General features: G+C 54.0%; 1 protein-coding gene across 2 annotated transcripts; it reads right to left on the reverse strand.

Moving 5' to 3' along the window:
• Positions 1-3,279: 3,279 nt before the first annotated feature.
• Positions 3,280-7,084, reverse strand: FOXI1 (forkhead box I1). Of its 2 annotated transcripts, none has more exons than XM_040262782.1 (2): positions 6,508-7,084; positions 3,280-4,601 (listed from the first exon to the last, which is right to left on the reverse strand). In XM_040262782.1, exons 1-2 carry the CDS (start codon positions 7,082-7,084, stop codon positions 4,321-4,323), a joined length of 858 nt encoding a protein of 285 aa, XP_040118716.1. In that variant the 3' UTR covers positions 3,280-4,320. The 2 variants fall into 2 exon arrangements, with proteins under 2 accessions (XP_040118716.1, XP_040118715.1); XM_040262781.1 differs by having other exon boundaries at positions 3,280-4,883.
• Between the last annotated feature and the right edge of the window lie 4,952 nt (positions 7,085-12,036).

Here is a 12,036-nt window from a genome sequence, read left to right on the forward strand (position 1 = left end):
AAAATTAGTGCTCTGTGGTGATGGGAAGAAAATACAAAACAGATGTGATATATATATATATATATATATATATATATATATGTGTGTGTGTGTGTGTGTGTGTGTGTAGCTGATTGCCTTTGTTGTACAGCAGAAATTAACACAACATTGTAAAGCAAATATACTCCAATAAAAATAAATTTAAAAGAAGTCCCATTTTTCTCTGGTAATATTCCTGGTCTTCTGGTCTATTTTATCTAATAGCACCATCTGCTTCTTGTGTTTACTCTTTTCATCCATTGATGTTTAACCCTCCTGGGTCCTCTCTGCTTAAAGCCCGTCTCCTATAGACAGCTTACAGCTGAGTTCTCTTTAATTAACCCTACAAATCTCTGCGATTTCATTGCAATGTTCAGTTCATTAACAGTTAATATAGTTACTGATGTGACTGGATTTAGATATATTATTTTATCTTTCCTCTTGTTTGCTTAAGTTTTTCAGGTGCTTTGCAGTTTCTGTATCTTAAAGAATTATTTGAATATTTTTAAAGGCTCCATTTCAGTTTATCTATTGGCATTTTATTTCCACTTCTTTGCATTATTTTGCATTATTTGCTCTAGAGATTATAATGACTTCCTTAACTTTCCTTAACAGTCTATTTAGAATTAAGGTTGTACCGCTTTTACAAAATATGCAGGAAAAAACCCTTGCACTTATATAGATCCATTTACCACAAAACCCTATTCCTTACAGTAATGTTCCCATTTGAAAATCTATATACACCTACATACATTTTAGACTCTACAACACAATGTTACAGTTTTTTTTTTTCTTCAAACTGTCTTGGGTGTTTTAAAAAAAAATTAGGAAGAGAAAAAAGACTTTAATAATATTTACCCAGAATTTTTTATCATCTCTGATGTTCCTCATTCCTTTTGAAAGATCTGAGTTCCCATTGTTATCATTTCCCTTCAGTCTGAACAGTTTCCTTGAGTTCGGGTCTGCAGGTGACAAATCCCCTTCGTCTCCTTTTGTTTGAAAATCTTAGTGTTAGTTCGTTTCAACCGTCCTTCAGCTCCTGTCTCACCTCCTCCATGGAGCCTTCTGGGATCTCTAGCACACAGGAAGCCTGGTTCTCAGATCTTTTATTGGTGTTGGAGGACGTGTCTTTAACGTAGAGCCAAATTGTAGGAGGCTGAGATTGAGCGCTTGTGGATGACCAGTCCTCTTCCCTCTCTGCCCCTCCTTCCCTTACCCTCTCTTTCTTCCCTCCCTCCCTCCCTCTCTCCAGATCCCACTTCTTCTCAGAGGAAGAAAACCAAAAGAAGGCAAGAAGCAGAATGCAGCTGCTGACTGGGGAGACCCCTATTTGACTGGGTCCCACCCCAGGAGTGCACACTGCCCTCCGTGAGCTGCTGGTGCTGCTACCAGGAACGCCGCAGTCACAGACAGGAGTTGCCAGGGCCCTGCAGACTCTCCCTTTACTGCCGTGCCCGTTACATTCTGGGCTGAGGAGGATGGGGGCCGAGGACCATGGTCCTCAGTCCTCAACATCCGCCTCCCTCCCAGGGGCAAGGCTGGGCTCTGTTTGGGCCCCTTCCCAGGCAGGGCCTTGCCCAGAGTGCAGGACTCGCAGACCCATCATAGTGGAGGAGAGAGGCTGGAAGAGCAGGCCTGGAGCTTATTCGTGGAGACCCCAGACTTTGGGCATATTTGGTGGCAGTGGGATCTAGCGTGACGAAGCATCCTAGTCTGGGCTTCAGGGACCTGCATTCCAACTCTGCCTCTGACTCCATCTCCCTGGAGACATTTGTGGAGGCCCGCCTCTCCCCGTCTCTGGCGTCCATTGTCTTGAGCAAGGGGTCAGCTTGTTCCAAGTGTTCATGTTTTATGGTCTGAAACTGTATCCCTTCCCTTTACCTCCTCAGCCAGGACTGCCTCTGCCTCTCCTGCCAGGAGAATTCTGGCTCTCTGTGGAAAAGGATTCCTCAGGGAAAATATGAGAGGTTTTTAAAGAGGCTAGCTTTTCCCTCACTTCATTTTCCCTGGTTTGCTCACTCATGGTAAGTCCAGAGCTCCCCAGCACCAGCTGCAGTGGAGAAGTTTCAGCCATGGCATCGATGGTCTGTACTGAATCCTGACTGTGGGTCCTTGATCAATTACAGAATCTCGCTAAGGCTCAGTTTTCTCATCTACACAATGGAGATAATAGTATTGATGGTAGTGGGCTACTTGAAGGATTAAATGCAATAAGGCAGTTCAAGTCCTAACACAGCGCCTGTCACACAGTAAACCTACAATGGCTACTTTTATTATTATTATCGTCAATAGCATTATTTACCATTTCCTCTAACTCTAGGCCTCCCTGGTGGCTCAGACAGTAGAAGAATCTGCCTGCAGTGCAGGAGACCCAGGTTGGATACCTGGATTGGGAAGATCCCCTGGAGAAGGGAATGGCAACCCACTCCAGTATTCTTGCCTGGAGAATTTCATGGACAGAGGAGCCTGGCGGGCTACAGTCCACGGGGTCACAAAGAGTCGGATGTGACAGAGCAACAAACACGTTCTCTTACTCCAGGGAAAGACAGCCTCCCAGAGCCTGGAGAGCCGCTTGGCATGGCGTGATGCAAGCACGTCTGCGGAGGTCTCTCCAACTAGAAGACCTCCAGCTTCTGTGCGCAAGTCCTCTAGCGGTCGCTGTGCCAGGCGCCCAAGTGACTCGCCAGGGTCTGCCCATGTGCACTGTTGTGAGTTCAGAAGCTCCCTCTGCATAGCACTTGACCCGGTGCCTGCCTACAGCCCTCAGTGAGCTGTAGCCAGCAGGACTGTACTCACTGCTGCTAGGGAGCCCCTCCGAGGCTGCGCTACAGCGTGATGAGGTGCGGGGCCAGTAGACATGGGCAGGAACTGGCTGAGGACTGGAGGAAATTTGCTCGACCACTCTGACCCTCAACTTTCTTGTCTGTGTAGTGATGGGGTTAGTTCCACTCCCTGCACAGGGCTGTTGGGGGTGGGGTTATGTGATCATAATGCAGGGGTGATCATTGCTTGAACTGTAATCCCAGGTCAGATTTTGTGTCCCACAAGCTCCCCTCTTTTTTTGAGGAGCTTTGTCTTGTCCCTATGTCAGCGTAGAGGAGGGAAAGAGACTGATACCTGTGCTTTCTCCACCTCCTATCCCCAAAGCCTTTAGCTCCAGGCTGCACTTGGCTCCATACTGAGTCAACTCAATAGACAGGAAAACTCACAAGGAAGGGACACATGTAGTTTTTTTTTTTTTTAATTAAAAAGAACATAAGAAAACAAAATCACTTTCCAGGATGTGCTGTGATGCGGCATCACTGGCACATAAAGCATGTACAAAAACAGGAAAAAGATCCCACGAGCTGCCCGTGTGGACCCCTCTGTGGTGGTCTGAAGCCCCTCCTGGGCTATGAAAAAGGAATCACTGATTCTCCCTTGTTTTTCTTGGAAGACTCAGCCACCTCTAGCTTACTGGTCCATGACGTGCACACAGGAAGTTGGGCTTTACAAGATTTTGCCAGTGGGTGGAGCAGGGGTGGGAGTTTGAGGTGCACACTCCTCCCTTCCCTGCCCGGCTCCTGGTCTCTGGGGCTGGGGAGGCAATCTCCTTCTGTCGGGGGAGGTTAGGCACGCCGTCCAGCAGGGGCAGAGATCTGGGCTCCCTCCTCGAGTAGTAGCAAAAGGAGTGTCGGCAGGTCAGTTGTGGACCACAGAGTAAAGGCCTGGACCAAGACGAGATGTACCCAGGGCTGGTACTAAATGTGACGGCTGGCTGGAAGGCAGTGGAGAGATTTTGATGTGTTTGCCATCATCAGCTCATCACACTGACTTTCCTTGTCTGCTCAACCAATCCCTCCATTCCTGCCTCTGTTGGCCCAAACTTTGAGGGGAGTCACCAGAACCTGCACTTCACTCCCTGCTCAACCACTTCCTTGTATGACTCTGGGAAAGTGACTTAACTTCCTCGAGCCTCAGTTTTCTCATCTGTTAAATGGGTAGATTCATATGACTCTCACAAGGTGGCTGGAAATAGAAAGAGAAATCATACCTTCAAAGAACCTCATACAGCACCTAGCACAGAAGTGCTCAATAAATGGCCAGGGCGGTTACCGTCATGCAGGTACCAACATGTCCACTGCAAAGTTGGTTGGGTTGTGTGGGTGGCTATGTGATACACACAAGGTTTATACAATGTTCCAGAAAAAAGGTGAACTCCTCTGAGCCTCCTGTGTGTACTTGGGCGATTCAGAGGTCTGGAGCAGCGGCATGGAGGACCCTGGCATGTCCGTCGGGGCTGGCTCAGGAGCTGCTCTGTTTCTAGACCTCAGTGCCCTCCCTGGGGTACAGGACGCTGTTCGTGCTGGTGCTCCCGTAGAAGGGGGTGCTGAACTGATTGAGGACAGAGCCCCCATAACCCAGAGCGTTGCTGGGCATGGGGCTGGCCCACTCGCCCCCACCCGCAGGACCGCTGATGTTGGTGAGGGGGGTGTAGGAGCTGAAACTCAGCGAGTTCTGCCCCGCCTTGTCAGCGGGCTCCAGGCTCAGTCCTGGCGTGGTTGCCGCCGGGCGGCTCACAGGGCTCGGCCCGCTCGCATAGGCTGACATGGTTGAGAGGAAGCTGCTGAGGCACGGGGTGCCTGGCGGGGGCGGCGTTGACCGCTTCTCCGGGGAGCCGGTGGGGCCCCGTGCAGCACCGTCCAAGATGTCCTGGGCCTCTGCAGTCTCGGGGCTGCCTCCCAGGAGACCAGCCTCCGTTTTCTCTGAGGCCATGGAGCCGGTGCTGGAGGAGACATCTGATTTTCTCTTCCTCTTCCTGCGGAAATTTCCATTGTCGAACATCTTCTCGCAGTTGGGGTCCAGGGTCCAGTAATTCCCTTTGCCTGGCACAAGAGTGGGAGAGCGTAAGTACAGAGATAGAGCCAATACTTGGCTTTTATTCCTCCTTGTTCGTCATAAGCTAAAACCAAAGGTAACAGATACAGAAAGGCAGAGAAGAAGAGAAATGCCACAGACTCACCATGCATCACACCACACGGATCTTTGCTCAAGCATCCACCTCACACCTTGGCACTCCTGGAGTGCAGAGTGAGGCCTGAGCTATGAAGGAGTTTACTGTGTGGCCTCTTCAAGAGGTTCGAGTACTGGAGCCAAGGCAAGGGAGGGGCTTCTTCCATTGCTGATGGGAAAGAGAACTCAGGGAGAAACAGAGGGCTCTCTGAAGGTCCTGAGCATGAACTCTGAGGGTGAACTTGAGTCCCAGCTTCAGACTGGGGACCTGGGGGCGCCTGGGTTTCCTAGTTTGAGAAGTGGGCCCCCTGGACCTGCCCCTTCTTCCTCGGGCTGGCTGTGAGAGAGGGCTAATGCTAGACGTGTGAAAGGGGCTTTGTGCCTGAGAGGGACAACCTGAGCCCTGCCTGCCACATCTCTCAGCCGAAGGGAGAACGCTCACGTTCCTCTGTAGGACCAACAGTCCTGCTCTCACGACCCTCAGGGTGGGTGGGAGTGGGATCCTTCTGAGAGGTGTGCTAGCTTCCTGTGGCGTGACAGGAGTGCACTTCACTTCTGAGAAGTGGACACACGAGTATTCAATACATTACTCTCTCTGCACCTCTACGGGCTTCCCTCTGGCTCAGACAGTGAAGAATCCATCTGTGATGCCAGAGACCTGCGTTTGATCCCTGGGTTGGGAAGATGCCCTGGAGAAGGAAGATCACCGGGGGAAGGCAACCCACTCCAGCATTCCTGGCAGGAAAATGCCATGGACAGGGGAGCCTGGGGGGCTACAGTCCCCGGGGTCGTAAAATGTCTGGCACCACTGAGTGACTAAGCACACACACGTCTCTAAGTGCTAGAAACTGCTGGTTATAAAAGAACAGCTCACGCCCTGGCGCGAGAGGGACCTCTGTTCAGACGCTTGCTCCCTCACGGTCACATCTTTCTGTGTCTCCCTAGGCAGGGTGCCTCTGGCTGTTATTTTCCTCGGCTGATGAAATGAGGGCAGAAAGAGCCACCCTGCAGGGCTTGAGTAGAGGAGGCCGGCAGCGCGGCGCGGCGCCAGTGGCTGTCCCACGGCCGGCTGGTCCCTCCCCGCGGGCCTGGAGCGCATGTGGCTTCGTGCAGTTCCCGCAGTCACCGCGCCGGCCCCGCAGGAGCCTCCGCGCTGGATGCTGGGGTCTGACTCCACGGTCACAGTCCCTGAGGTCCACGCAGCTTCCGTCAGCACCAAACACCCCGAGCGCATCGTCTCACGAGCCCACTGCCCACAAGTCTGGCAGAGCGACTATGACCCTGGTCCTGGTTTTCAGATGGGAAACCCGAGGCTCAGAGGTCACTCAGAGGTCAGCGGCACATCTGCCTGCTGCCCACTCTTACAGCGGACTCCTGCTGCCCACCGCCCCTCCGCCCCTGGCCTCGGGGTGGGGCCGACCCCTCAGGGCTTCCTAGAATGGGGTGCCGGGAGGACGGAGCCTTGCTCGGGATGACCCCGCGCCCACGGCCCCTTACCCGGGTCGTCCTCGTCGCGGGGCACCTTCTTGAAGCAGTCGTTGAGAGACAGGTTGTGGCGGATGGAGTTCTGCCAGCCGGCTTTGCTCTTGTTGTAGAAGGGGAAGTTGTCGGCCACGTACTGGTAGATCTGGCTGAGGGTGAGGCGCTTGTCGGGCGCCCCGTGGATGGCCATGGCGATGAGCGCCGAGTAGGAGTAGGGCGGCCGCACCAGCTTCATCAGCTCCTCCTGCGAGGGGAGCGGCAGCCAGCCCAGGTCGCCGGCCCCCAGCGCGGGCACGCCGGCAGGCAGCAGCTGCCTCTGCACGCCGCCGTAGGCCTGGGGCAGGAAGGGGCTGCCGCCTGGCAGGTAGGGTGGCGGGGTCACGGCTGGCCCGTTGAGCCAGAGGTAGGGGTTGGGGGCGGCCCCGTACTCCCCGCCACCCTCGAAGGAGGGGGGCCGCTGCGGGCTGGGCGCGCCCTGGGGGTGGAAGAAGTTCTCGTAGTAAAGGTTCATCTCGGGGGGCTCCTGGCCGAGGCTGGGGAACTGGGGGCTGCAGCGGGGCGGGGAGGGCGCCGGGAGGTCGAAGGAGCTCATGCTGGGCCGGGCTGGCCGCCGCCACCTGCCGGGAGCTGGCCCTGCCAGGTGCGGGCAGGCCGAGCTTATACCGGCCGGCCCCACCCCGGGGCGTCGCCGCCGGCCCGCCCCTCCCTCCGCCCCCGGGTCGCCCGAGGGCCCTTCCCGCGGCCACGGCCACGGGCGGACACGCTCGGCCGGCTTCCCGGCTGCTAGCAGCGAGGACACGGGCGCCCCTCCGCCTTCTTCCCTCTCTTTCCTTCCGTCTGCTGCTGTGTCCGCTCTGTCTGTCTCATCCCCTGCCCCTGTTCCTCCTCCTGTCTGCCTCTCTGCTGCCCTTTCCCTTTCCTCTCCTTCTGAACTGTCTGCCCTCCCGCTTTCCTGGGCTCTCCAGCCGTCCTCTCCGCAAATCACTCTTGTTGCTTCCCTTCTCTCTGGCATGGAGCAGTCCGCGTTTCCCTCCCTGGCAGTCCCTCTCTGTCTCTCTGAGCTTGTTTCCAGGTCTTTCTACCTCCGTCTCCTCCCGGTCAAGTCCTCACCATCTCTGCTTCTCCCCTGCTTCCTTTTGCTGTCCGTGTCTGTCTGTCTGTCTGTCTCACATCGTCTCTGTGTCTCTTCCCCTTCCCCTCCGTCTCCCTCTTTACATCTTGACCCCTCACCCAGACTGGAGGAGACACTTCATCAGAAGCCACAGTCTGAGGTCTTTTGAAGTGAAGACATGTTTTCTGGAGTTTCCAGGAGAGAAGCTGGCCCTGGAGAATCAGAAGAGCCTCTGGCCAGGTTCAAAAAGGGCAGTCAATTATGGGTGACCTCCTTGCACGCACACACACACACACACACACACACACACACGCGCGCAGAGAAACACCTGGGGATTCTCCCAGAGCAGCAGCAAGGCTCATAAAAATAACAACAAAAGGAAGAGGATATGAATGGGACTGCAGGAGAAAGTGAGAGAGAACTTGTATTCTCCTGGTTTCTTTCTGGCTGCAGGGACAAGGCAGGCTCTGGTTCCTTATCTGATCCAAGTCCTTTCATGTTTCAGCTTGCAGAGTCCCCCAGGACCCAGGGGCTGAGGCCAGGAGAGCCCTCTTTGGGCCGTTCTTCCCCAGCCTGCTCCGCCTCAGGCTCCAGAAGCAGGGGCCCCACCCACACTGGTTCCTCTGTGCCTCGTGGTCAGTCTGTCCACCTCCCTGGGCCTTGTTCTCCATCCGGTGCTTGAAGGCGACTTGTCTCAGCTGCCTCTTCATCCCGGGGCAGGCCCTCAGCTCGGGGAGTGAGTGGGTCCCCCTTCTCAGAGCACAAGGAGCTGCCCCTGAGCAGGTTCTAGCAGCACCTGGAGGCTTCTCTCTGGGGTCAGAAATGGGAGAAAAGCTCATGTCAATCTCTCTGGTGACCACCTCCCTCCAGCCCTCCTGCCTCTACTTCCTTCTCGAGACTCTCAACTTCCTCTCTCTTCCTCCAGACCCCACATGTCTCCAAGGCAAAGAGAAAGCTGCTTTGCTTTCTTTCTTTCTTTTTTGGCGGTGTGGGTCTTCGCTGCTGCCCTGGGCTCTCTCCAGCTGTGTTGAGGGGCTGCTCTGGTTGTGGAGCTCAGTGGCTCAGGGGCCGGCAGCACGCGGAATCTCTCTGGGCCAGGGACCGAACCCAGGTCCCTCGCCTTAGTCGGTGGCTTAAGTCCTGGATCCCCAGGGAAGTCCATAGAAGGCTGCTTTCTGTCCCAGCCGGAGGATCCTCCCTACCTGTGTCTCTGCTCTCCTCCACATTGGGTTCACTTGGAAGACCTAAGTGACATCGAATGAATCTCATTATTGACATCTTGCTGCCCAGAGGATGATTTGGGTGCCTGAGTGGGAGAGCTCCTTCAGGGCCCGAGGAACCACTTGCCCCCACCTTGGACAGTGAGTGAGGTGTGGGTCAGAAAGGGCCTGATTGCCCAGGTGAGGCTTGGGAGCAGCGCCTTTGTCCTTTCTTTCTGAAGAGCAAAGACAAGGAGGCCGCAATTTTGTTTAGAGTTTCTCTACCAGGCTTGCTGAGGGCAGGGCCCTGAGTTTTTAAAGGACAGTCACATTGGAGCCCGCTAACACAGACCCAAAGCCCGACAATGAGCCTGGCGATGTCACTTCTGATCATTCATCCTGCAGAATCAAGCAGAGCAAGAATTACCACCACAGCATTATTTATAGTTAAACTGTAACAAACCTGAATGTCCAACCATAGGGGAATGGTTTTTTTCAAAAAAACAGTATTTTCTGAATGATGAAATAATATGCAGCTATGAAAAATAGGTTTTATTTAATGATATGGAAAAATATTACATTCTAATAATGGGGAAAACAGGCTGCAAAATAGCATGATTTTTGGCAAAAATACATATTATACATGTACACGAACTGTGTAAAGATAAACATCAATCTGTTGACTATTATTTCAAGATAGGGAATTAGAGGCTATTTTGTTGTTGCTTTCCATAGTTCCTAACTTATATGATTAGAGAAAGGCAAGCACACAGGTGATTTGCTTTGGAGGTTAAATATAAAAGGCCAGCATAGGCACTAGAGAAGAGATGCTGCAGGCACTGGTGCTGAGCCCAGAAGGATCTGGGTTCAAATCCAGCGGATCTGGGTTCAAATCCAGCCTCGCCACTGAATAGCTGTGCAGCCTTGACACGAGATTTAACTTTCCTCGGCCTGTTTCTTCAGGTAAAAATGGGAGTAATGCCACGAGTTTATGTGGTTGCTGTGAGCATTCTATGACGTGATCAATGTAAGTCATTTCACATAGTGGAAAGAGATGCCCTCAAATTTTACTTATTATATAAAAAGTCAATATATACTCGATACGTACAGTTCATCACCGAGTTTGGTATCTTTGGAGTTGTTTTCTCAGCAGTGAGTGGGCTGGGGGATGGTGTGGCCGGTGGGGATTTAGGGTGAAGTAATGAAGGGTGGGATACTTGGTGGAGATACCAACTCTATAGCCAGATCCTGCTGCCAGCAGCTGATGGTCAGAGGGACCCCGAGGCACGTGACAAGCTCACGGTTGAGCTGGGTTTGGACCCTGTCTCCCAGCACCTTAGTCCACCCTTTGCCTGTTGCTGGGTCTCCTTCCTTAGAAGTGTTTTTGAGGGATACTCACTTGAGCCTCCCCTTGCACCTGCACCCCAGTTCCTTTCCCAGGAAATCAGAGAAAGATAGGCAGGTCACAAGGCCTCCTCACACAGAGGCGCTGGCCCAGGCGTCCAGCGGCCAAGGAGCTCAGCCTCTCCGCCCTCCTGTACCTCCCCATGGGTCGCCCGGGGCACTCAGCCCAGCCCCAGAGTCCTCACGCCTGACTGCACAAGCACTGCCTCAGCCCTCGATGGGAAACAGGAGCTGCCTGTAGGACCTCGGGGGGTTTGGGGGCTACATCTGGGAAGCCCCCATCAACCCATCCCAGGGCTTCTGGAGAAAGAGTCAAGCATCTCTATAAACAAAGGTCCTTTTGAAGATGAAATTATTTTAGGCTTTTTGAGTTTTCCCAGAGGCGGAAATCCAAGCCTGAGAAGATATGGCAGCCCTGCTTCAGGGAAAATAGTAAAAAGTTGGACAGGCAGGGCCTGAACCATCCAAGGATGCGGAGCTGCAGTTTGCATATTGTGACATATTTGCATATGACATATCCAGACGGAGGCCATGTATTCTGAACCCCAGATTGAGATATTTGGGACAAGGCCATAGGACATGAAACACATGGACCCTGGAGTTGGGTGGAGCTGGTTTCAAATCCCTGACTTGCTGTTTGTTAACTGGATGGTCTTAACTACGTTTCTTGATCTCCCAAGGCCTCAGTTTGCTTATCTATTACATGGAGCTGCACATAGAACCTGCCTCGTGGATTTTGCATGAAAAACGATGTGATATGTGTGTGTGTGCGTGTGCGCATTTATCTGCCCAGGACGCGGCGGCACTGCACTAAGGGGGACGGTGATGCGCGCCCCTGGTAGCAGAAGACAGCTCTGACAGCGAGGCTGAGTAGGGTCTGCCCTTTCCAGTCAGGGTCTTCCCACCGGCTCTCCCCTTGGGCAAACCTCGACATTGAGGGCAAGGCCGTGGGAGGGGGAAGGCCTCGTCCCTTCTGGAGCACGCACCCAGCCGTCAGCCACGTGCTCTGGAGGCCGGGAGCCCACTCGGGCCCAGAGCCGGCAGAAAGTGGGGACGTGGACAGGCCCCACCCACCGGAACACCACTTCTGGCCTTGACCTTCAGAGGGCAGAGGAACGTGAGGAAACAGGCCAAGGAGGGTGAATAACCCGAGGCCCAGGAGGCAGGGGGTCTGAACCTGCAGCACAGGGCCGGGCAGGGAGCCGGAAGCTCAGGCTCCGGAGCCGGACTTCTGGGTCTCAATCCTGACGCCACTCCTTAGGCACGGTAATATCTCAGAGAGCAGCTGATTGTTCTGGGCCTCGGTGTCCTCGTCTGTAAAGTGGGGAAAGGCAACCCCCGCCAGTGTTGTTCCGAGGACCGCGTGCCCAGCACGTAGCACACGCTCCTTGAATGTGAGCGCTTGGCAGGTGCTCAGGGGCCTGAGGGTGAGGGGAGAGGCCCCGTGGTCCAGCAGCTGGGACTACAGAGCTCTCAGCACAGGGACTCCCCTACCTCTTCTGGATTCCTCTTTCACGGGCTTGGCAGCTAGGGCTCTGCTCCTTTCTGCACATAAAACACAACAGTTCCCGAGTTCCAGGGTTTCTGGGAGCCTGACAGGTGAGGATTGGTCAGGATGGGGGTGGGCTTCCAACCTAAACTCCGCGCTACAGTTTCCTCATCTGTAAATGGGGACAGGAGATCAGTTTTCCGCCAGGGCAATGAGCTGCTTTCTCTGGCCTCCTGTCCCGTCCCGCAGCAGTTCACCAGCGCTGTGTCTCAGTGCACTTTGGGGTTTCCCATTGCTGGCTTCTCTGCCCCCGAGTAGGAGCTTCTGACTCCAAGTGGGAG

The sequence above is a fragment of the Oryx dammah genome, unplaced genomic scaffold (assembly GCF_014754425.2).
Source record: "Oryx dammah isolate SB20612 unplaced genomic scaffold, SCBI_Odam_1.1 HiC_scaffold_20, whole genome shotgun sequence".
NCBI lineage: Eukaryota > Metazoa > Chordata > Mammalia > Artiodactyla > Bovidae > Oryx > Oryx dammah.

Coding starts and splice junctions, on each gene's coding strand:
- FOXI1 (XM_040262781.1), bottom strand. CDS start 7,084: ATGAGCTCCTTCGACCTCCCGGCGCCCTCCCCGCCCCGCTGCAGCCCC. Junction 4,884..6,507: donor CCGCGACGAGGACGACCCGG/GTAAGGGGCCGT, acceptor CTCTTGTGCCAG/GCAAAGGGAATTACTGGACC.